General features: G+C 43.3%; 2 protein-coding genes across 2 annotated transcripts in view; both read right to left on the bottom strand.

Annotated features, from left to right (window-relative positions):
- The window catches only part of LOC115134137 (cilia- and flagella-associated protein 44), a 19,240-nt gene extending 10,237 nt beyond the window's left edge, over positions 1 to 9,003 (bottom strand). Inside the window, exons 1-18 of the mRNA XM_065022142.1 lie at positions 8,931 to 9,003; positions 8,396 to 8,542; positions 7,982 to 8,165; positions 7,698 to 7,860; positions 7,508 to 7,610; positions 7,163 to 7,379; positions 6,853 to 6,967; positions 6,563 to 6,727; positions 6,266 to 6,421; positions 5,937 to 5,984; positions 5,741 to 5,840; positions 5,533 to 5,627; positions 2,551 to 2,760; positions 2,305 to 2,415; positions 2,065 to 2,217; positions 1,527 to 1,748; positions 375 to 517; positions 323 to 329 (exon numbers count right to left, since the gene is read on the bottom strand). Of these exons, the coding sequence (XP_064878214.1) occupies positions 323 to 329; positions 375 to 517; positions 1,527 to 1,748; positions 2,065 to 2,217; positions 2,305 to 2,415; positions 2,551 to 2,760; positions 5,533 to 5,627; positions 5,741 to 5,840; positions 5,937 to 5,984; positions 6,266 to 6,421; positions 6,563 to 6,727; positions 6,853 to 6,967; positions 7,163 to 7,379; positions 7,508 to 7,610; positions 7,698 to 7,860; positions 7,982 to 8,165; positions 8,396 to 8,542; positions 8,931 to 8,979 (2,388 nt within the window). The 5' untranslated portion in view covers positions 8,980 to 9,003. The remainder of the gene's footprint in view (positions 1 to 322; positions 330 to 374; positions 518 to 1,526; positions 1,749 to 2,064; positions 2,218 to 2,304; positions 2,416 to 2,550; positions 2,761 to 5,532; positions 5,628 to 5,740; positions 5,841 to 5,936; positions 5,985 to 6,265; positions 6,422 to 6,562; positions 6,728 to 6,852; positions 6,968 to 7,162; positions 7,380 to 7,507; positions 7,611 to 7,697; positions 7,861 to 7,981; positions 8,166 to 8,395; positions 8,543 to 8,930) is intronic.
- Positions 9,004 to 10,280: 1,277 nt separating this feature from the next.
- On the bottom strand, positions 10,281 to 16,345 carry LOC115134138 (tripartite motif-containing protein 16-like). The gene is made up of 6 exons (XM_029667813.2): positions 15,717 to 16,345; positions 13,630 to 13,725; positions 13,102 to 13,335; positions 12,837 to 12,996; positions 12,684 to 12,743; positions 10,281 to 12,562 (listed from the first exon to the last, which is right to left on the bottom strand). The coding sequence occupies exons 1-6, from the start codon at positions 16,299 to 16,301 to the stop codon at positions 12,027 to 12,029; spliced, it is 1,671 nt and encodes a 556-aa protein (XP_029523673.1). The 5' UTR covers positions 16,302 to 16,345; the 3' UTR covers positions 10,281 to 12,026.
- Positions 16,346 to 23,724: the final 7,379 nt, after the last annotated feature.

Genomic DNA, 23,724 nt, shown 5'->3' on the forward strand with positions numbered 1-23,724 from the left:
TAGAGGCTGTTATTTTAGCAAAAGGAGGCTATTTTAGATATTGATGTGATTTTTCTATTGGGGTGCCCAAAGTTATGCACCTGTCTAATTTTGTTTTGATGCATATTGCACATTTTCTGTTAATCCAATAAACCTAATTTCACTTCTGAAATATTACTATGTCCATCAGTTATTTGATAGATCAAAATGAAATTGCTGATCCAAACACACAATTATTTATGAATGGAAATTGTCAGGGGTGCCCAAACTTTTTATACGACTGTACACACATTAACAGAACATCTACAAACCTCTGCAGTTACAACATTACAGAACACAATACAGACACACTGATACAGAAAACGTTTTCAGCCATCAGTTGTGTAGTCCCTTACCTGAAGGTGATGGTGCAGATGGGGTCCTCGTCTGTATTCTGGACAGGCAGGAAGGTGAACGGCTCATCCCTGCGCTGTAACAGGTCCTCACCCTGCTGCTCGGAAAACTTACAGTGGTACAGGAACCCCGAATCATAGCCTCCCTGAGAGAGATATGGAGAGAGAGCCTGGTTTTCACCCCGCTCCTCCGCACACTCCACCGGCTTCCAGTCGAAGACTCATCCACGACAAGACCATGGTACTTGCCCCTCCCTACCTTCAGGCTATGCTCAAACCCTACACCCTTACCTGAGTACTCCACTCTACCACCACTGGTCTCTTGGCCCTCCCACCCCTACGGGAGGGCAGCTCCCACTCAAAGCTCTTCTCTGATCTGGCACGCCAATGGTGGAACCAGCTTCCCCCTGAAGCTAGGACAGCAGAGTCCCTGCCCATCTTCCAAAAACATCTGAAACCCTACCTCTTCAAGGAGTATCTTAAATAATCCCACAGAACCCCTCCTCACCCCCCACAAAAATAAATAATTACCTTTTGTGAACTAACACTCGCACTTTACTTTTTCCCTCCCTTCTAGCACTGACTTTGCTACTTTATTGAGGAAAATGTATTTACTATGACTGAGATATGTGGTTGTCCCACCTAGCTGTAAGTCGCTCTGGATAAGAGCATCTGCTAAATTTACATTTACATTTAAGTCATTTAGCAGACGCTCTTATCCAGAGCGACTTACAAATTGGTGCGTTCACCTTAAGACATCCAGTGGAACAGCCACTTTACAATAGTGCATCTAAATCTTTTAAGGGGGGGGGGGGGGGGTGAGAAGGATTACTTTATCCTATCCTAGGTATTCCTGAAAGAGGTGGGGTTTCAGGTGTCTCCGGAAGGTGGTGATTGACTCCGCTGTCCTGGCGTCGTGAGGGAGTTTGTTCCACCATTGGGGGGCCAGAGCAGCGAACAGTTTTGACTGGGCTGCGCGGGAACTGTACTTCCTCAGTGGTAGGGAGGCGAGCAGGCCAGAGGTGGATGAACGCAGTGCCCTTGTTTGGGTGTAGGGCCTGATCAGAGCCTGGAGGTACTGAGGTGAATGACTCAAATGTAAATGTGCAATGTAGAGAGAGCGAGAGATGGCCCTGTTAATGTGTTTGTATGTACCATGGAGAGCCAGAAGGCCCCAGGAAGAGAGTAGAAGCCACAGCAGAGAGGGCTGGGGGGGTCAGGGGTGTAAAGAGGGGGCAGCTCCTCCTCCTCCTCTACCTCCTGCAGCTCCTCCTCAGTGGGCTCAAGGCCCTCCTCCTTGGCTTTCTTCAGCTGTGCTTCTCTCTCCTTCTGCTTCTTCTCCTTCAGAGCCTGCCTGCGCGCAATCTCCTCCTCCCGCTGAAATACACACGCTCACAGTTACACACCCATGCCAGAGTTGAACCAAAAGAGCTGTCCACAAAGCAGATAACAGACAGATATAATGTGAGCGTGCTTATGTACGTTTCCTACTAAGTATGATGTGTATGCTTCTGTATAAACTGTGTTTTTTACCTAGACAGCTTTTATGTGATGTGTATGTTTTATTGATTCTATGGAACCCATGACTCCTTGGAAAACAGTGGCAAGTGTTACTGAGTGGACTATCCTGGATAAATAAATAAAATTAAAATGTGTTTACAGTACAGTTGTTCCCAGACAGTGAGGGCCAGACCTTGATGTGTGACTTGATGCTGCTGAAGGTGAAGTTTCTTGTGGGGAGGCCAGAGATTTGGTAGGTGGTGCCGTGGTTCTGGGCCTCTGGGTCTGGAGACTGGACCTCCACTACATGACCACTCCTACACAGGACCAGCAGGGTGTTTTTGCCCTGAACACACACACACAGAAGGGTTCTAACTAAACTCACGTGCCATTGTCTTGCGTACATTTGTCACTGATCTGGGATCAGACTTACATGTGACTGGGGGGACCACTCCAGACCCTGTACAGGTCCTGGTACTGTGACAAACCCAATGGGGTCATACCTGTCCCCCACAGTGAAGAAGAACACAGTGCAGTCCATACTCTAGAGAGGAAAAGAGAGAAGGAGGGATGGTGGAGGGGAGAGGATTAATTGATATTTGTTATTATTCCGATTCAGTTTGTTTTAGGTCTACAATTTCACATTGCCCATTGGCCAACATTCCCCGGCCGTCCCTACCCCAGTAGCTAGGATCTCGCCGTTACGTTCATATGCAATGGCCGTCACAGCTGCATTGTGGGGTTTGAAGGCCTGTTTGAGACGGAGCTCGGCATCTCCATAGCGACTGCGCCCGGCAACCACTCGTAAACTCTGGGGGTTGTAGAGCTCCAGCAGACGGACCACCCCGTCCTCAAAGCCCACCACCACCAGCCCTCCACTAGGGTTCACCTACACACACAGGCAAGGGCCACACAGAACAATCTCAACACACGGTACAGTACACAGATAAGCAAAGCAAGTTGAGACCTAGTTGAAGAACACAAGGCACTGCATGAATGATTATGTTACCATATACAGTGCCATCGGAAAGTATTCTGACCCCTTGACCTTATTCACAGCCTTATTCTAAAACGGATTAAATTGTTTTTACCCTCATCAATCTACACACAATACCCTATAATGACAAAGCAAAAACAGGTTTTTAGAGATTTTTGCAAATGCATTAAAAAAATTAAAAAACAGAAATATCACATTTACATAAGTATTCAGACCTTTAACTCAGTACTTTGTTGAAGCACGTTTGGAAGCGATTACAGCCTCGAGTCTTCTTGGGTATGACGCTACAAGCTTGGCACACCTGTTTTTGGGGAGTTTCTCCCATTGTACTCTGCAGACCCTCTCAAGCTCTGTCAGGTTGGATGGGGAGTGTCGATGCACAGGGAAAGATGAATTTTGCGCCGTTCATCTTTCCCTCGATCCTGACTAGTCTCCCTGTACCTGCCGCTGCTTAACCGTAGGGATGGTGCCAGATTTCCTCCAGACGTGACGCTTGGCATTCAGGCTAAAGAGTTCAATCTTGGTTTCATCAGACCAGAGAATCTTGTTTCTCATTGGCCTGAGAGTCCTTTAGGTGCCTTTTGGCAAACTCCAAGCAGGCAGTCATGTGCCTTTTACTGAGGAGGGGCTTCCGTCTGGCCACTCTACCATAAAGGCCTTATGGGTGGAGTGCTCCAGAGATGGTTGTCCTTCTGGGAGGTTCTCCCATCTCCACAGAGGAACTTAGTCAGAGTGACCATCGGGTTCTTGGTCACCTCCCTGACAAGGCCCTTCTCCCCCGATTGCTCAGTTTGGCCTGGTGGCCAGCTCAAGGAATATTTTTGGTGGTGCCAAACTTCTTCCATTTAAGAATGATGGAGGCCACTGTGTTCTTGGGGACCTTCAATGCTGCAGAAATGATTTTCCTCGACGCAATCCTGTCTCGGCGCTCTACGGACAATTCCTTCAACCTCATGGCTTGTTTTTTGCTCTGACATGCACTGTCAACTGTGGGACCTTATATAGATAGGTGTGTGCCTTTCCAAATCATGTCCAATCAATTCATTTTACCATTGGTGGACTCCAATGGAAGATCAATGGAAACAGGACGCACCTGAGCTCAATTTTGAATCTCATAGCAAAGTGTCTGAATACTTACAGTTGAAGTCAGAAGTTTACATACACCTTAGCCAAATACATTTAAACTCAATTTTTCACAATTCCTGACATTTAATCCGAGTAAAAATTCCCTGTCTTAGGTCAGTTAGGATCACTACTTTATTTTAAGGATGTGACGTGTCAGAATAATAGTAGAGAGAAGGATTTATTTCAGCTCTTATTTATTTCATCACACTCCCAGTGGGTCAGAAGTTTACATACACTCAATTAGTATTTGGTAGCATTGCCTTTAAATTGTTTAACTTGGGTCAAACGTTTCAGGTATCCTTCCACAAGCTTCCCACAATAAGTTGGATGAATTTTGGCCCATTCCTCCTGACAGAGCTGTTGAACTGAGTCAGATTTTGTAGGCCTCCTTGCTCGCACACGCTTTTTCAGTTCTGCCCACAAATTTTCTTTAGGATTGAGGTCAGAGCTTTGTGATGGCCACTCAACATGATGCTACCACCACGTGCTTCAAGGTTGGGACGGTGTTCTTTGGCTTATAAGCCTCCCCCTTTTTCCTCCAAACAGAACGATGGTCATTATGGCCAAACAGTTCTATTTTTGTTTCCTCAGACCAGAGGACATATCTCCAAAAAGTATGATCTTTGTCCCCATGTGCAGTTGCAAAGCGTAGTATGGCTTTTTTATGGTGGTTTTGGAGCAGTGGCTTCTTCCTTGCTGAGCAGACTTTCAGCCTATGTCGATATAGGACTAGTTTTACTGTGGATATTGATACTTTTGTTTCCTCCAGCATCTTCACAAGGTCCTTTGCTGTTGTTCTGGGATTGATTTGCACTTTTTGCACCAAAGTACGTTCATCTCTAAGAGGTATGATGGCTGCGTGATCCCATGGTGTTTATACTGGCGTAGTGTTGTTTGTACAGATGAACGTGGTACCTTCAGGCATTTTGAAATTGCTCCCAAGGATGAACCAGACTTGTAGAGGTGTACAATTTTTTTTTCTGAAAAAAACCCTCAAATTGACTCAAATTATGTCAATTAGCCTATCAGAAGCTTCTAAAGCCATGACATTATTTTCTGGAATTTTCCAATATGTTTAAAGGCACAGTCAACTTTGTGTATGTAAACTTCTGACCCACTGGAATTGTGATACAGTGTATAATACAGTATAAGTTAAATAATCTGTCTGTAAACAATTGTTGGAAAATTACTTGTGTCATGCACAAAGTAGATGTCCTAACCGACTTGCCAAAACTATAGTTTGTTAACAAAAAGTTTGTGGAGTGGTTGAAAAATTAATTTGAATGACTCCAACCTAAGTGTATGTAAACTTCCGATTTCAACTGTATGTAAATAAGGTATGTTTTTAATTTTTAATAAAAGTGCAAAAACTTTTAAAAACTGTTCATTTTGTCATTTCTGGGTATTGTGTGTAGATTGATGAGGGAAAATAAAGATTTTATCCATTTTAGAATAAGGCTGTAACGTAACAAAATGTGGAAAAATTAAAGGGGTCTGAATATTTTCCAAATGCACTGTAGTCAAGTCTCACATACATACCAGGCGTGGCGCCCAGGTCAGTGTTGTTCCACCTTGTTTGTAGCGGCTGGTTGTTAGTTCTTTCTTTGCAAGGAAGTCAAAAATCCTGACTGAGCCTGAGAAAGAGAGGAAGAAAGAGTGTGTGTTTGGAACATATAGACACAAAAATCATGCGTTTCTATAATCTGTGCTGTGTGTGTATTAGTGTACAGTGATAGGCCACTCTCACGGTCTAAAGTGGTGGTGGCCATCAGATGGCTAGTGCTGGACACATCCATTCCCTGGATCACTCCAGCATGGAAGGAGAACAGACACTCTGGGTCCTGGGTCTGTACACACAATATAATGGAGTAATTTAATACAAGACCCAATACACACAGTCCCACATACACACTCAAACACTGTGCTGATGGAAAGAAACTCACAATGTTGGAAAATGAAAGATCCAGTTTCCAGATGCCTCCATTGGAATCCTGGGAAGAGATACATTTGACACGTTATTTAATAAGAAATGATCTTGTTTCTGAGGGAATCCCAAACTTAAACTCATTAACATAACACTACACAGATTCCCATACAGCCCATGGTAACCACCTATGATGGTTGTAAAACTTAAATGGTCGCCGTGTCTAAACACATATGGGACACAATTTGAGGGATTTTAAATTATATTATTAGTAACCAATCAGATCAGTAACCAATCAGATCAATAGGACTATGTATGACCCTTGGCCCTTGACCCCTGCACTCTGACCTGGGCGAACCAGATGAAGGAGTCTGGCAGGCAGCTTTTGACCATGGAGGACAGGCTGACGTTGCGTCCAATCACCATCTCGTTCATGGGCTCAATCTCAAACAGACCGCTGTCATCGTTACAGTCTGCTGTGTCAATGCTCTCAAAGTCCCAGCCCTGCACAGTGTGGAGAAAGATATTACACAGCGAGCAATCAACAAAACTGGCCACAGATCAGTTGTTCAGGCCTGCTTTTTAGGGTTAGCAGAGACCACTTAGACTGAGGCTGAGAGGACTGTATAGTATCTGAAAGGTTACCCTAATGGCTCCATCGGAGCCGATGGTCATGAGCTCCCCCTCGTCCAAAGCAAACTGCTGGATGGTGCCAGCGTGGCACGTCCTGCCCCCCTTACGGCATATCTCTACCTTGATCAGGCCCCCGTCCCACAGCAGCATGTTTCCCCACTCAGACCCCGACACTACCTGGCACCCGGACAGCAGGGATGTGATCAGGACAACATAGAACAAGAGAATATTGCTTTTGGTTTGTGTCAATTTCAATGATGTATGAATAGCAGGAATTTAATGTAAAAGAGCAGTGGACAGACCTTCCCATCAGGCAGCTCCACATAACCCTCAATATCAGTCAGGGCAGTCTTCCCAAACCTTCCCAGAAGCCCTTGCAGTTTGAGACCAGTAAAAGTGCTGGCCATTTTCCAAAACCTGGAAGAATGATTGATGAGAGATCAACTCACATGGTGAATGACACTGTACACATAATACACCATTTTTGTATTTGTTGTCAATATTTCATGATGAAATCTGTTTTCTCTCCGCCCAGCTTTCTATAAAGTACTTTGTAACAAATGTATAAAAGTGGTAGTACAAATACATTTTGCTCGATTGATTGCTACTAACTTGATGTGTCCAGATCCGGAGGTGGTGAGTTGCCCAGGATTGTCAGGTGAAAAGGTGACCCTGTAGACGTCCTGTGAGAAGGCCTTGCAGCGCAGCATCACCTGTTCATGTCTCCATTCCCACAGGGTCAGCATGTAGTCCGGAGCACTACCCACACTGGCCAGCAGGGTGCCCTCATGGTTAAAGTCCACAAAGCTGTAAGCCTGCCCTGTCCCACCTAACGGATAGGGATTCAAACCAGATGTCTTGATCATTAATAATATTCTTTATACATAGTTAAAAAAAAAAAAATTCAACACCACAAAGGGTGTGAGTGCCTGTGTGCATGTGGTAAATTTCCCATACCTCTGAGAATGCGGTAGAGTCGTAGTGAGGGATACTCATAGATGACGATGTTGGGCTGGTCTCCCTTCTCTGCCACAGCAAAATACCTATTACTGGGGTGGGCCTGCAGAGAAACACAGTTACCGATGGGGTTATATAAGGTGAATTAAGGTTATCCAGAGCCAGTGTTTCTGTGTGTGTGTGTGTGTACCATGATGGTGCCGATGCCTCCCCCACTGCAGGAGCGGAGGTAGCGTTGCTCCTTGGTCCGAACATCCAGGAATATGAGCTGGTTTCCAGCCACAAAGGCCAGCGTTCGCTCATCCAGCAGCTGCAGGTTAGCCCTGCGCCCACAGTCATACCCAAAAGAGTGCCTGGAAGAATGTTAATTAAGGTGCAACGCAATACACAAACATAATACCATGAACATAACTGGGTTGTGAAGACTTCTACGCACAAACTCTGGCACATGGCATACACAGTGTTAAAAGATACGTAAGGTGCAGCAGGTTCTCTGGGATCTCCGAGTCTGCAGTGATGACTGGTCTGGAGTACAGCTCGTCATAGTTATAGTACATGTCCTCAGAGAGTTTCTTCATCCCCATTCGCTCCTCCTCTTCCTCCACAACATCACTACTCCCACCTGGCTGCTGCTGCACCTGCTCAGAGGCTGCAGGAGCTGAAAAGACAAACTGCTGTCAAACATCAGGTCATGGCCGAGAAGTAGGCACGCCATACTGAAACATTTTTGCAGTGGGGAAAAAAAGGGTGTTCTTATTGTACAAGTTCCAGTAGTTACCTCCCTGTTTCTAAACGGTCTCTATCTACTGAACACAACCCAGCTCTCTCATGAGGGAGCTACCTATGTGTGGACTCTAGACAGAAAGGTCATAAAGAGAGCAGGACTACCCTGAGCTTTGTCTTGTGAAGGGTCCTCTGCTTGTGTATGTGCTTCCTGTGCACCTGCTGATTGGGAAGTTGTGTTGTTCTCTGGAGGTGGCTGAACATTTGAGCTTTCCGTTTCCCCAGAAGCTTTCTGCTTTCCTGTGGGGTCACCTGTCATAAGTACAAGATCAGGAAGATTAAGTGCATCAAAAAAGGCAAATAGGACTTGTAAAACACTTCCAAGAAGAGGCTTAAGTTTATTGATAGTTTACAGACCAAATGTCTTATGTTGACAGGAGTCTTATTTCTATTGACAGTGTGTAACATATAATGCAAATATGCATACTTCATTTAAATGAATGAGCTACAATATTTGAAAATCACCCTAACGTAGACAGCAGCTAGCAAACAAGCTAGCTAGCTAGAATTGCTCATTCCTTGTGTTAGGGTCAGAGCAGGGTAAATAACTAAATATCTCTTTGATTGTACCTATTCATTTAAATATTAATTTACCGTTGTCAAAATGTATAATTAGTTGAGCTGTGAACTTATATATTACCTTGAAAATTGTCTTCAGCTGGTTGTTTCTCAGAAGAGTCCATCTTCATTTGTAGTTGACTCGTTGCTGGGCAACCCAGGTAGGGGGACTTTGTAATCGCAAAGCATGTTGGTTAATGTAGTCACCCACTCCGACTGAAGCTTTGGGACACGTTCAGGTATGAGGTTAACTCAGAATATATTAATAAATAAATCAGATAGTTTTACATAAAATGTAGACATGTGTTTTTGTTAGTGCCAGCCTATATTAACTGAGTGAGTAGACTACAATCAGTGGTTCACATTCACAACCTTTAAAAAAAAATTGTACCACTAATCACATTTTGTCCTTTCCAGGCATACCCCTGAAGTACCCCCTCAATTGCATTTGACCAGTAACCCTATAGTCTCATGAGTATTCTCAAGTAACCCCTGTGGATAAGGCCAAGTACCCACAGGGGTCCGACTACCCCTGGACTACATTGATCTGTTAATATGAGCATCCATGGACCATCATATCATATTTATATTAAAATGTGTGTGTGGAAATTGTGTCAAATAAGTCAGCTATAAAGCCATTCCAATGCCATACTAATGGCTTTTATTTTTTAAAGATCACATTTTACAGTAATGAAGTCATAAAAGAGAAAGTGTTTTGATTAATAAGTAGTATTAGGCTTACACGTTTGACAGGACTATCGATGTATATATTACAATGAGAGAAAATAACAGACAATAATGAACAAAAAGTAAAATAAAGTGCCATGTCTATAAAACAAAAACGTATTAACTTAAAAGTTCAATGCAGCTGTTTTTATCTCAATATCAAATTATTTCTGTGTAACAATTAAGTAACTTTTACTGTGATTGGAAAGGGGGATACCTAGTCAGTTGTACAACTGAAATGTGTGTGGGGGGCTACCTTAATCTACATCCACATCTTTGGCGCCTGGGGAACAGTGGGTTAACTGCCTTGCTCAGGGGCAGAACTCTTTCTTATTGGTCTATTAAAGGCCCATTGCAGTCAAAATTGGGATTTTCTGTATTTTATACACTGAATGAAGAAAACATTAGGAACACCTGCTCTTTCCCTGACAAACTGACCAGGTAAATCCAGCTGAAAGCTATGATCCCTTATTGATGTCAATTCAATCAGTGTAGATGAAGGGGAGGAGACGTTTAACTCTTAAATGTCATGGCAAAATGTAGATTTCCGCCTAAATAGACATACCCAAAAGTAACTGCTATTAATGTGTAATGACATGATTATGACATACAAACAGTTGCTATATTTGGAAAGAAGACATCTGGGAGATTGAGGAAAGATAGGAGTTGCATAGTTCAGAATACACAAGATCAAGCACACACAAAATAACCTTTTTAATTTTGAAAGTCATCTTTTATTGACAAGCCATAGGTTAATTATTGATGACTAGAGCTGGAAACACAGATGGCTTCCACAACATGTGAACCATATGAGAAAAAAAGTGGATTAATAGACCTAACAACTAGAAATGGGCAGACGTTTTAGTAAGTGGTCAGGTGTGGTCACGGGATGTTTCCAACTTTACCTAAACCTCTCCAAAGTGGCATATAAATGTAAATTAGACATTTCCAGTGCTATTACATAATTGCAATCCCTAAATGCTATTTGTTCCGTAAAAAAAAACTGATTTTCTACCATATCAACCTCACTCAAACATACATAAACGTATCCAGGGTACATTCAAGGGTCCTTTCAACTTCTCCAAAGTGTCCGAATGTGGTACTTGCACTGTTTTTGCACACTGGATGTGCCAAAAAGTTATTGTTCACTATAAAAATATAAAAATTATACGACACCAACCTCTCTGAAACATTGTGGTGGTGTCGGGTGACATACAGCGGATATGGATGCCTACAGCACGTAAGCAGGCAACATCATTTTTTTGATGCGCAAAGATAGTCACTCAGTGGACATTCGATGTTGACATGAAGTAATACATAAGATAACATTGGCAATAGGCTTTGTTCCTACCAACCTAAGCATATTTGATACACCCCCCCCCCCCCCCCCCTTCCCCATGTCGCTATAGCGTAAACACAGACCAAATTGAGTTTACTTTGTAAGATGTTTGGTAAAAACGTTGTGTAAAATAAACATTTTGATTCTCGGGGCTGGTGATCAATAACGGTAGGTCACAGGGAGACAAATACGATATCCTCATGAGCTGTGGAGTCCAGGCTTTTGGTGTGTATCAACATATTCTGTGATAATTTTGTTTATGCTTCACAATGCTAACTGGAATGTAGTTAGCAGCCATCTTGAAATGAGGTCATCGGCTCAGCCTGCTTTATAAATATGTATGCCCATATATGGTAGTAAGTCATACCTAGGCTTTCCGCAGACACCCTGCTTTTGCAGTTAGGGGCTACCGTTCTCATACCAGACTGAATTAAATTTTAAAAAACACTGCTGGGTTTTTCACGCTCAACAGTTTCCTGTGTGTATCAAGAATGGTCCACTACCCAAAGGACATCCAGCCAACTTGACACAACTGTGGGAAGAATTGGAATCAACATGGGCCAGCATCCCTGTGGAACGCTTTCCAGTCAATGCCCCAACGAATTGAGGCTGTTCTGAGGGAAAAGGTGGGTGCAACTCAATATTAGGAAGATGTTCCTAATGTTTTGTGCACTCAGTGTTTATATTTCCATATGAGGTTGGAATAATACTGTGAAAATTATGCTGATGCCCTTTTAGTGTAAGAGCTGCAGATAACACCAGGCAGGCCAAAACTCCATTCCCCCAAAACATGCTGAAATGTCAGGTCTTTTCAAACAACTCTTATACTAAAAATGTTTATATATTTTTTTTAATTCAACCTTTTTTTCACTAGGCAAGTCAGTTAAGAACAAATTCTTATTTACAATGACGGCCTACCCTGGCCAAACCCTAACTCGGATGACGCTGGGCAAATTGTGAGCTGCCCTATGGGACTCCTAATCACGGCCGGCTGTGATACAGCCTAGAAATGAACCAGGGTCTGTAGTGACGCCTCGCACTGAGATGCAGTTCACAATTTCACAGTATTATTCTAACCTCATAGTGTGGAAATATATATAAAACACAGAAAAATCATGTTGACTGCATGGGAAGCATTATCCTCACAGATGATTCCAAACCAACCCCAAACCCAGGATAGAGGGGTTCAGTGAATGTGTTATTCACTCTGTGGAGGAGGGTCACTTTTTTAGAAATGCTGTAAAAGGACAGAGTTCCTGCCTTGTAGTCCAGGTACACTCCTACTCTGGAGGTGCAATGGGATCGTATTTTAGTCTTAACATTATTATGAAGGAAAGAACAACTGGTGGGAGAGCATTCCAAACTCCAAGAATGATCATTACCTCCAAACCTACACTCATTACCCTCTCCTTTCCTCACAAGAGCCACATATGAGACTGCCACAGTAATCCAGCCTCGAAGCTCAGCCTCCCAGTAGCAGTTTCCAGATAAACCCTCTCTACACAGCACTTGGTCATAGTGGGTAAATCTGTCTGGATGATCAGGATAGGCTTGAGTCTCCCCTTCACTCCATGTCACCTTGCTGTTCTTCTCAGACAGATGCAGTGTTCCACATGCTGTGTTAGGATCCACCGTGAGTTCGTAGGAATCTGAGTGAATTGACAAAAAAAAAAAAAAGACAAAAAGAGATATATATATTGTGTGTGTGTGTGGGGGGGGTTCATGTGTGTTCATGATGTGGGCAGTATGAGAAAACATCCTGTGACTCACATTCTAAGAACTCCTCTCTGGTCTTGGGCTCCAGAGGTCGAACAATTTGCACTTTCATCACTATGGACACACAAACGTTCGAAATGTCACTACTATTCAGTCAGATATTTCTTGTGTGATCTTCATAAATACATGGTCTACTCTTTGCCTTACCATTTTCAGATATCTTGTCTATTTCCTCCTTGCAGATACCATCCAGTTGCACTTTCAGTCCAGAAACCAATTTCTTCACACGTTCAAAAGAAATGTGTGGATTGAAAGTGGGGCTGGGTAGGGCCTCAGAACCAGGAGGGACAGAGAGTGACTGGAAACTCTACAGTGGAAACAGACAAGAAAATAACTAGTCTAGAGACAGTTTCACTTAGATGGCAACTTAGGAACTATGTGTACAGTGTAGGTATGAAGCCAATGATGTCACCTGAAGGAAATAGATGTGGTCCTCTGTGTTTGAGAGCTGCCTGAGCTCAGCATCTCTTCTCTTCATCTCAGTGACTTCCTGATCTAGTCGGTCCAGGAGTCCCTGAACCCGACTCCCTGCAATCCTCTCCTGAGATCTGATCAGCTCCTTCACCTCAGAACGCCTTCGCTCAATGGAGCGGATCAGCTCAATAAAGATCCTGTCAGTCGCATCCACTGTCACCTGTGCAGAGCGCTGTTAAGGTAGAGAAAAGAGGGTATATTTCAACCAGCCACTCACCTCTCATCAGGACCCCAGAAAGCTTGTTCCCAACTGGGTCTGAGTGGGATTGGAATGTGGCCCACTGATCCTTAATGGGCTCCTCACTGATCGACTGCAGGGTCAGGAAAGCCCTGACTGACTTGCCAAGTGAGTTGCCAAGTGCCCTAGAACCCTAGAAGCTGAAAGGCTAGACCCCAAAAGATTTCCAGACTCTCCATACAAATTGGTTAGATATGGGAAGTAGTAGAATAAATAGACAAAACTCACCGTGAGTGTTTTCACAGCCTGCCTAAGCTCCTGTACCTCCTTCTCCATCTCCTGGATTCTCTGATGGTACTGCTGCTGTATTTTACCCAACTGTTTCTGTGTAGATGACAAATCATATTCCACTAATTTAATTTGTGATTGTAGCTAGGTTTCCATCCAATTGGCGACAAATTTTTACGTGAATATAAATAAATAAAAATCTGCATAAAAACAATATGCTAATTTTCCCATCAGAGGTGTTTCCATCAAATGTATTTGTTGCAGATAAAAGTCTGTGCGGGATGACATAGTGTCCACAAAAATACATTTTGCAGTTCCATTCCCATGAACCGACTAAAAAATAAAATTTAAATGGGTTTATATTGCATTTTCAACTCTACTTAAAAATGTATCACAATAAAATGTTGCGTTATATTGAGCGCATGTATAACCTACATGTATTTGTCAAACGGCAGCCAAGCATTGATGATCATGTCATCAGAATAAGACCCTCGATATTTATTGGATAAGAACATTAAGTTTATTTCCTTCCACCAGATACATCATAACTGATTTAATCTGTAGCATAATAAACTGCATGCTTTCCCCAACGAGTCATAGTGGGACCACACAACATGTAATCGCGTTTCTCAAAGTTTACTTTGATATGATGGCTATTTTATCAATATTGCGCATAAAAGAGTTTCCACCGACATGTCTCGCATAATTAATTTTACAGACACAAACGATCCCACCTTGTGTAGCGTATTTAGTATAGTCGACATTTGGAAAATTAACGGAAAAACTTGTTTCCATCAGGCCCATCTTTAAATGTTTTATCCAACATGTGGGCCTACTTTACTCGCGTATTAAGGTTGGATGGAAACCTGGTTTATAGCTAGGTTTCCAATCAATTGTCGACAGATTTTATTGCGAATATTCTCAAATCTGCATAGAGAAAAAAATCCCATTTCCCTCCAGTGGTTTCTACCAAACTGACATGCTGGGGAGAAAAATATGTGCATGATGACGTAGCGCACACAAAATGTCATTTTTTGCTTACATTTTCTGTACTGGATACAAGTGTAACGTGTTTCCATCGTATTTTCAACTCTACGGATAATTTCGTCACAAAAATCTGTTGCAAAAGTGCCTACTCTGGTCTTGGCTCTAGCCAACAGCTCCTGCGGTTAGGCTACTTGTTTTCTCTTTTGGTGGGGTTTATCGGCGGTTGGCAACCAACGTTATGGTGCATTACCACCACCTACTGTACTTCAGTGTGGGCCAGAGACAGGGTGAAACTAAATCCTACCTACCAGGCCCATTGCTCTTAAAAAATATAACAAAATATTTGAGACTATTATCTAATGACGTTCTACTCGACATACTCTTTAAACTAATTTCCTGTATTGCCTTCTCCCTCATATTATATCTCAGCCTCTCCCTTTCCCTCTGATACTGCCCACACTGTAGCAATACATGCTCCACTGTCTCTGTTTCCTGGCAAATAATCACACTTTCCTGTTGGATGCTTTCCTATCACATTTAAAGTCTTATTCAACCGTCTGTGTCCCACCCTTAATCTTGTAAAAATTGCCTCCTTTCTTCTGTCCCTTCCTGCCACCCTCCCCGACTTTCCTCTGTACTTGAAATAAATCCCTGCCCTTAGTATCACTATTCCACTGCTCCTGCCATCTCTGCACCATCACTGTCCATATCAGGCTTTTTGTCTCTGCCTTGCTCATTGAAACTACAACATCAGCATCCCGTCAACGTCAAGCATCGGTCATCATGTCGCCAGAATAAGTAGTTTAATGTTGTCAACTTAAAAGCAAATTAATTAATGTTTAAGTTCAGCTCTTGTAGGAGATCACTGTAAAATGGAAGTCCTACCCGGGAGGAATTTGTTGAATATATCTTTCTGCTGTATCAATATTCCCTTGACATCATATATTTTTCAGGTCTTAAATGGCACTTAACTGTTCAAATCTATCAAAATGCCAGACTATTTCTATGGTGATTTTAATTTGATGATATTTACACCCTCTGTTATATTCAAAGTACAGTATTTGTAAATTGATTTGTATATAGAGTAGAACATTCTATACCTGTTTCTCAGTCCTTTCTGCTGCAACTGACACCGTATCATGGCCTTTATGTTCATCCATCACACACAGCAGACAGATACACTGCCGATCAGTACAGCAGTAAACCTCCAACAGTTTGTCATGATGAGGGCAGATCTTCTCCTGTCGTTGTGTGGAGGCTTTGACCAGCTTGTGCTTCTTAAAGGCAAGCGAGTCATAATGAGGCTGGAGATGAGTCTCGCAGTATGAGACAAGACACACCAGACAGTACTTGACAGCTTTGTGTTTTCTCCCAGTGCAGACATCACACTCCACATCTTCAGGTCCAGCATAACAGTGAGCAGGTGACGCTTGAGGTCCTGTCCTCTTCAGTTTCTCCACCACTTCAACCAAGACAGTGCTCCTGTTCAGAACAGGCCTTGGGGTGAAGGTATGTCTGCACTGGGGACAGCTGTAGACTCCTTTCAGATCATCCTGATCCCAGCAGCCGTTGATACAACCCATACAGTAGCTATGTCCACAATGTATAGTCACTGGATCCTTTAGTAGATCCAAGCATATTGAACAAAAGAACGGATCTTGGTCTTTTAAAATGGCCTCTGCCATTTTGTTGCACACAAACACAGCTTGAGCAGAATGATATCTGAGATCACTTTCGTTTTCCTTGAACTGAGAGGTGGGAGTGGCTAAATTTATGGAGCTGTTTGTGTGCTCAGAATCTGAAGGGGAATTTGGTCCTGAATAAAGGCCAGAATGAGAGGTCACACAAAGATTATTCAACATTTTAACAGAAAGAGATTTCAAAGTTCCAGGTAAAGAACTGTAGCATTTCCATAAATATGTTTTAAATAAATACATTACGAGTATGACCATAAATCATTTGCTTTTGTTTCATGTTTTATTGAGGAGACAAGTGAGCCAAGGTGGCAGTCTGTTTCTGGTCTTTTGAAAAGCCTTATGTGGAATTGCCTAGCCCAACCGGTTGGCAGATGGCGCAATTATTCATTTTACGTCATCATCTGCGTCCATATGCAGTACCAGTCAGAAGTTTGGACACACCTACTCATTCCAGTTTTTTAAATATTTTTTTTACTGTTTTCTACATTGTAGAAAATACTATGAAATAACACATATGGAATCATGTAATAACCAAAAAAGTGTTAAACAAATCAAAATATATTTTATATTTGAGATTCTTCAAAATAGCCACCCTTTGCCTTGATGACAGCTTTGTACTCTATTGGAATTCTCTCAACCAGCTTCATAAGGTAGTCACCTGGAATGCATTTCAATTAACATGTGTGCCTTGTTAAAAGTTAATTTGTGGATATTTCTTTCCTTCTTAATGCGTGTTACGGATACAGGTATCCTGTGTGTGTGTGTGTATGTATCCTGTGTTCTTTTCTCTCCTTCTCCCCTCACAGGTGAAAATCACCACTCCCCAATCAGTCACCAATCAAAAGACACACCTCCTCCTGTTTCCTACCCAATCACAGTTCCTTTCCCTTGGTTTAAAAACCCTGTCAGTTGTTTGCTCTAGAGCTCAATCTCTCTGTAAATGACATATGTCTGTAGATCGCTCTGTTTCACCCTCTCCTACTATGTCTCTCTATCGCTCTTTATGTATTGAGCTATCTTTTGTTTGAGCACCTCCATATCACTGTCCTCACCTGTGAGTATTGTTTTTGGTTATGGTGTTTGTTTGCTGGTGGGAAAAGGGGGAACTAAGACAAGTCGCCCATGAGCATACACTACCCGTAGGTAAATTTTGTTAAAAACACTAGTTAGAACTGGGCGGACCACCCACTGTATTTTTGGTTAGTTAGCTGTTGAAATAGGCTAGTCTAGCTTAGGGTTGTTTTTGAATGCTTACTGTTTCTTTCCTTGGGTCCAGCTCAGCCCCTTTTCCTGCTCCCCCCCATTACCGTATGTTTTCTAATAAACCATGTGTTTGATGGTAATTTAGTTGTCTGTGGTTATTTCGTTCTCACTTTTACTTTTTCACTCTTATAATTTGCATGAGTTGTTACGGGTCTCATTACCATCTCCCCTAGACTGTCGGGCCAAAAGGGATTCGTAACAATGGATTTGAGCCAATCAGTTGTGTTGTGACAAGGTAGGGGTGGTATACAGAAGACATCCCTATTTCGTAAAAAACCAAGTCCATATTATGGCAAGAACAGCTCAAAAAGCATAGAGAAATGGCAGTCCATTACTTTAAATCGCAAAAACCATCAAGCGCAATGATTAAACTGGCTCTCATGAGGACCGCCACAGGAATGGAAGACCCAGAGTAAAGTTCATTAGAGTTAACTGCACCTCAGATTGCAGCCCAAATAAATGCCTCACAGAGTTAAAGTAACAGACACATCTCAACATCAATTGTTCAGAGGAGACTGTGAATTAAATAAATAATAATTTCACCTTTATTTAACCAGGTAGGCCAGTTGAGAACAAGTTCTCATTTACAACTGCGACCTGGCCAAGAAAGCAAAGCAGTGCGACAAGACAGTTACACATAAACAAACGTACAGTCAATAACACAATAGAAAAATCTATATACAGTGTGTGCAAATGTAGAAGAGTAGGGAGGTAAGGCAATAAATAGGTCATAGAGGTGAAATAATTACAATTTAGCATTAACACTGGAGTGATGTGCAGATGATGATGTGCAAGTAGAGATACTGGGGTTCAAAAGAGCAAGAGGATAAATAACGATATAGGGATGAGGTAGTTGGGTGTGCTATTTACAGATTGGCTGTGTACAGGTACAGTGATTGTACAGGTACAGTAAACTGCTCTGACAGCTGATGCTTAAAGTTAGAGAGGAAGATGTAAGGCTTCAGTGATTTTTGCAGTTCCAGTCATTGGCAGCAGAAAACTGAAGGAAAGGCGGCCAAAGGAAGTGTTGGCTTTGGGGATGACCAGTGAAGTATACCTGCTGGAGCGCGTGCTACAGGTGGGTGTTGCTATGGTGATCAGTGAGCTGAGCTAAGGCGGGGCTTTACCTAGCAAAGACCACACATGCCTTCAGGCCTTCATGGTCGAATTGCTGCAAAGAAACCACTACTAAAGGACACCAATAAGAGGGACTTGCTTGGGCCCGGAAACACGAGCAATGGACATTAGACTGGGGCAAATCTGTCCTTTGGTCTGATGAGTCCAAATTAGAGTTTTTTTGGTTCCAACCACCGTGTCTTTATGAGATGAAGAGCAGATGAATGGATAATCTCTGCATGTGTGGTTCCCACCATGAAGCATGGAGGAGGAAGTGTGATGGTGTGGGGGTGCTTTGCTGGTGACACTGTCAGTGAATTATTTAGAAGTCAAGGCACACTTAACCAGCATGGTTACCAAAGCATTCTGCAGCGATACGCCATCCCATCTGTTTTTCAACAGGACAATGACTCAACACACCTCCAGGCTGTGTAAGGGCTATTTGACCAAGAAGGACAATGATGGAGTGCTGCATCAGATGACCTGTCCTCCACAATCACCCAACCTCAACTCAATTGAGATGGTTCGGAATTAGTTGGACCGCAGAGTGAAGGAAAAGCAACCAACAAGTGCTCAGCATATGTGGGAATTCCTTTAAGACAGTTGGGAAAGCATTCCAGGTGAAGCTGGTTGAGAGAAGGCCAAGAGTGTGCAAAGCTGTCATCAAGGCAACGGGTGGCTACTTGAAGAATCTAAAATCTAAAATTGCTAATACATGATTCCATATGTGTTATTTCATAGTTTTGATGTCTTCACTATTATTCCACAATGTAGAAAATTGTAAAAAATAAAGAAAAACCCTTGAATGAGTAGGTGTGTCAACTTTTGACTGGTACTGTATATACTAATCGTTCTGTCTGTGCCATTATAGCTTCTGTGACATCATGGGCAGCGCAATTTTAAAGTAGTCACATTTGTTCTTGTTCATTGGCTGATTGCTCCCAACTCATAGGAATCCCCACCCAGTTGACTACTTTTAAATGGTAGATGCCCTCAATGGCAATGTCCATGCTAAAACAGGTTATATCCATGATGAGTCCTCAATTTAACTCTGCGTTCAACTTAAATGTATGTAGCTGGCTATACACTTCTGTCCCCCGGTGACTGGCTCATAATTAAAACATCCTCCATTCAGGCTGCAAGGGTATCGGTTTCCTCCTTAACTAACTTTAATGGTGAGCTACCACAAAAAAGGGGACAATTTGTATGCTGTCTTAATAAAACACAATTTTCCACCACCATGTTAGAGTGACTAATGCTACTTCCTAATGTTCAGCCAATCAGGTTACAGTAGTCTGTTGTGGGCGGAACAAAGTGTCCCGAGCCTGCGGCTATGGAACCTTGACCTGTTCCACGGACTTGCTACCTACCACCTTGTCGTGTTGCTGATCAAGTTTCTGCTGTTCTGCCTGCGACTATGGAACCTGTCGTGCTACATTCTCCTGGACCTGCCGTTTATGTCCCTGTGTCTCATGTACTTTTATAATCTCCACCCGGCACCACCAGAAGAGGACTGGCCACCCCTCAGAGCCTCATTCCTCTTTAGGTTTCTTCCTAGGTTCCTGCTTTTCTAGGGAGTTGTTCCTAGCCACAATGCTACTAGATCTGCATTGCTCGCTCTTTGAGGTTTTAGGCTCGGTTTCTGTATAAGCACTTTGTGACAACTGCTGATGTAAAAGGGGCTTTATAAAGATAGTTGATTGATTGATTGATTGATCTTCAACCAGGATGGTCAATTGATCCAGCTTTTGTAAGAATTTACTTTTTGTATTAGGTTTAGGACAACTTACACAGCAGGTTAGGATAATTAATGTGGCAGGTTAATTAGGTTAAAGTTCAGAAAAGGGTTAGGGTTAGCTAAAATTCAAACAAAAATATGTTTTCTACTTTTGACGTAAATTTGACAAAAGATGGATCCCATCTAGACATGACCACCTAGGATAGCCGGCTGCATGCATACATTCCAGTTGGATGCAGACAATGATGTGTATACGCATCATTGGACGCAGATGACATTATGTAAAGTAAATAATATGGCCATCTGCCGGACGGTTGGGCTAGGAATTGTCCATGTTTGGCTTGGGTGGACGAAGAGGTCAGTAACTCATCAAATGTGATACAACAATACATTTGTAGATATATCTGCGCAGTATGTTTGTTTTGTTTGTGTATGGTTCTCATGACTTAAGATTGGGTGTTGAGGGACCACTTGTCACATTGTCCAAGGTGTGTTTGTGTTTTGATAAACAATGCGTTCTGTCCAGATAAAGATGGTGATACAGCATTGAAACAGACCTACCACTGGCCAAATGTCTCTTTGTTTTCCTGTCCAACAGGAGTGTATCCCTCATACCACCCTCAGATCATCCCTCAGACAATAACTACTTTACTTTAATTGGCTACTTGAGCAAAACTGAAATGTAATATAACCTATTCTAGGAGCCTATTGTTTGTGTATGATCTTTATTAATTGTTCACTTGTTTTCCAGCCATGTCGGATACAGGCAGGGATGACCTTCAGCAAGTAACAGGGCTCTGTTCTAGGCCCTCTCCTATTCTCGCTATACACCAAGTCACTTGGCTCTGTCATAACCTCACATGGTCTCTCCTATCATTGCTATGCAGACGACACACAATTAATCTTCTCCTTTCCCCCTTCTGATGACCAGGTGGCGAATCGCATCTCTGCATGTCTGGCAGACATATCAGTGTGGATGACGGATCACCACCTCAAGCTGAAACTCGGCAAGACGGAGCTGCTCTTCCTCCCGGGGAAGGACTGCCCGTTCCATGATCTCGCCATCACGGTTGACAACTCCATTGTGTCCTCCTCCCAGAGCGCTAAGAACCTTGGCGTGATCCTGGACAACACCCTGTCGTTCTCAACTAACATCAAGGCGGTGGCCCGTTCTTGTAGGTTCATGCTCTACAACATCCGCAGAGTACGACCCTGCCTCACACAGGAAGCGGCGCAGGTCCTAATCCAGGCACTTGTCATCTCCCGTCTGGATTACTGCAACTCGCTGTTGGCTGGGCTCCCTGCCTGTGCCATTAAACCCCTACAACTCATCCAGAACGCCGCAGCCCGTCTGGTGTTCAACCTTCCCATGTTCTCTCACGTCACCCCGCTCCTCCGCTCTCTCCACTGGCTTCCAGTTGAAGCTCGCATCCACTACAAGACCATGGTGCTTGCCTACGGAGCTGTGAGGGGAACGGCACCTCAGTACCTCCAGGCTCTGATCAGGCCCTACACCCAAACAAGGGCACTGCGTTCATCCACCTCTGGCCTGCTCGCCTCCCTACCACTGTGGAAGTACAGTTCCCGCGCAGCCCAGTCAAAACTGTTCGCTGCTCTGGCCCCCCAATGGTGGAACAAACTCCCTCACGACGCCAGGACAGCGGAGTCAATCACCACCTTCCGGAGACACCTGAAACCCCACCTCTTTCAGGAATACCTAGGATAGGATAAAGTAATCCTTCTCACCCCCCCTTGAAAGATTTAGATGCACTATTGTAAAGTGGCTGTTCCACTGGATGTCTTAAGGTGAACGCACCAATTTGTAAGTCGCTCTGGATAAGAGCGTCTGCTAAATGACTTAAATGTTAAATGTTAAATGTTAAAACACAGGGCCTCGAAAGTAATTTGAACATCACAGATATTCAAAAGGAACTCACACATCTGATGTATCTAACATCACAGATATACATTCCCACTATGCCCATGATAAAGATAACTACATTACTTTAGTTGGCTACTTTGAGCAAAACCTGTATGTAATATAACTTATTCTGGGAGCCTAGTGTGTCTGTATGAACTATGTGGAATATTTTTGGATCATTGGCTTCCCTGAAAACAGGTACTGACAATAGGAGCAATATGAGTCTGTCAGAGGTCGCTGGATGTGGATGATGATGGAGTCCTTGGTGGTCCACACAACGAAGAAGCAGGTGTCCCTCCCAGTGATGTGGAGCTGACCTTGGACTTGGTGCCAGTATGGATGGTCTTCACAGGGGCAGTAAGACCCTCTCTCCTTGATATAGAACTCCTTCGACCTCACTGCCTCTTCAATGGTAAGGTCCCTTGCACCATAGGGACACTTGACCTCCACCACTGCTGTGGTGCCCACCAGACCATCCGGTGAGGCACTAAGGATCCCAGACCCTTTGACCCAAAGCACATCCATCCCTGTAGCCATTTTGAATTCCTTGATGCCCTCCTCTTCGTTATCTGTGCCCCACATTACAGACAACACCCAATCCAACAACTGTCAACTGAGGACCCTTTTTAGCAGCGACGGAGTAAAGCATTTGGCACTAACCACTGCTCCATAATTGCTGGCCATCAACCTCCCTCTCCTCATGGTGTGCCAGTTGGGGTTGGTGCGCTGTCCAACTCAACCGACAGCGGCATGCCAGCCAGGGTGCCTGCGTGCCCCAGGTGCCTTTGTTTTTTAATGTCTGGTACAGACAGGGATGACAGGGAGGGTAGTTATTTTTCTGGCTCAGGTTCAAGGAGACATGCCATTCCAATGAACCTGCCCCGGAGACAGTTCCTTTGCCTCTGAAAATCATCCTCTGTGGGCTCCAGGAACAGAGGGTTGCAGTCTTCAGCCGGGTACATGTCCTCCACTGACTGCACCTGGTTGGGCATGGCTGGCTTCCTCCACATGCATTCCACCACCGTAACGTCGATATTGTGAACTGCCAAAATAGGCTGCATGGCTACACTCATGAGCTCCACGAAAGCATTTGCATGTAGTAGAGAATCCCCTGGTCACCTGCCAAGAGGAAGGATGTTAAGTGCCACATGCCTTTCAATCCATGACTTTGAACACTTTGAAATGCATTTGTTGTAAGAAATGTGCTATATAAATAAAGTTTGATTTGATTGATGCCATTACAGCTGTAGAATATTTAGTAAACTGTAATTTTCACGAAGACAAGTGCAGTTTTTCCATTTAATTTAATTGACTTACAGTGCATTCAGAAAGTATTCAGACCCCTTGACTTTATGCACATTTTGTTACGTCAC

Source organism: Oncorhynchus nerka, linkage group LG9a (genome assembly GCF_034236695.1).
Source record: "Oncorhynchus nerka isolate Pitt River linkage group LG9a, Oner_Uvic_2.0, whole genome shotgun sequence".
NCBI lineage: Eukaryota > Metazoa > Chordata > Actinopteri > Salmoniformes > Salmonidae > Oncorhynchus > Oncorhynchus nerka.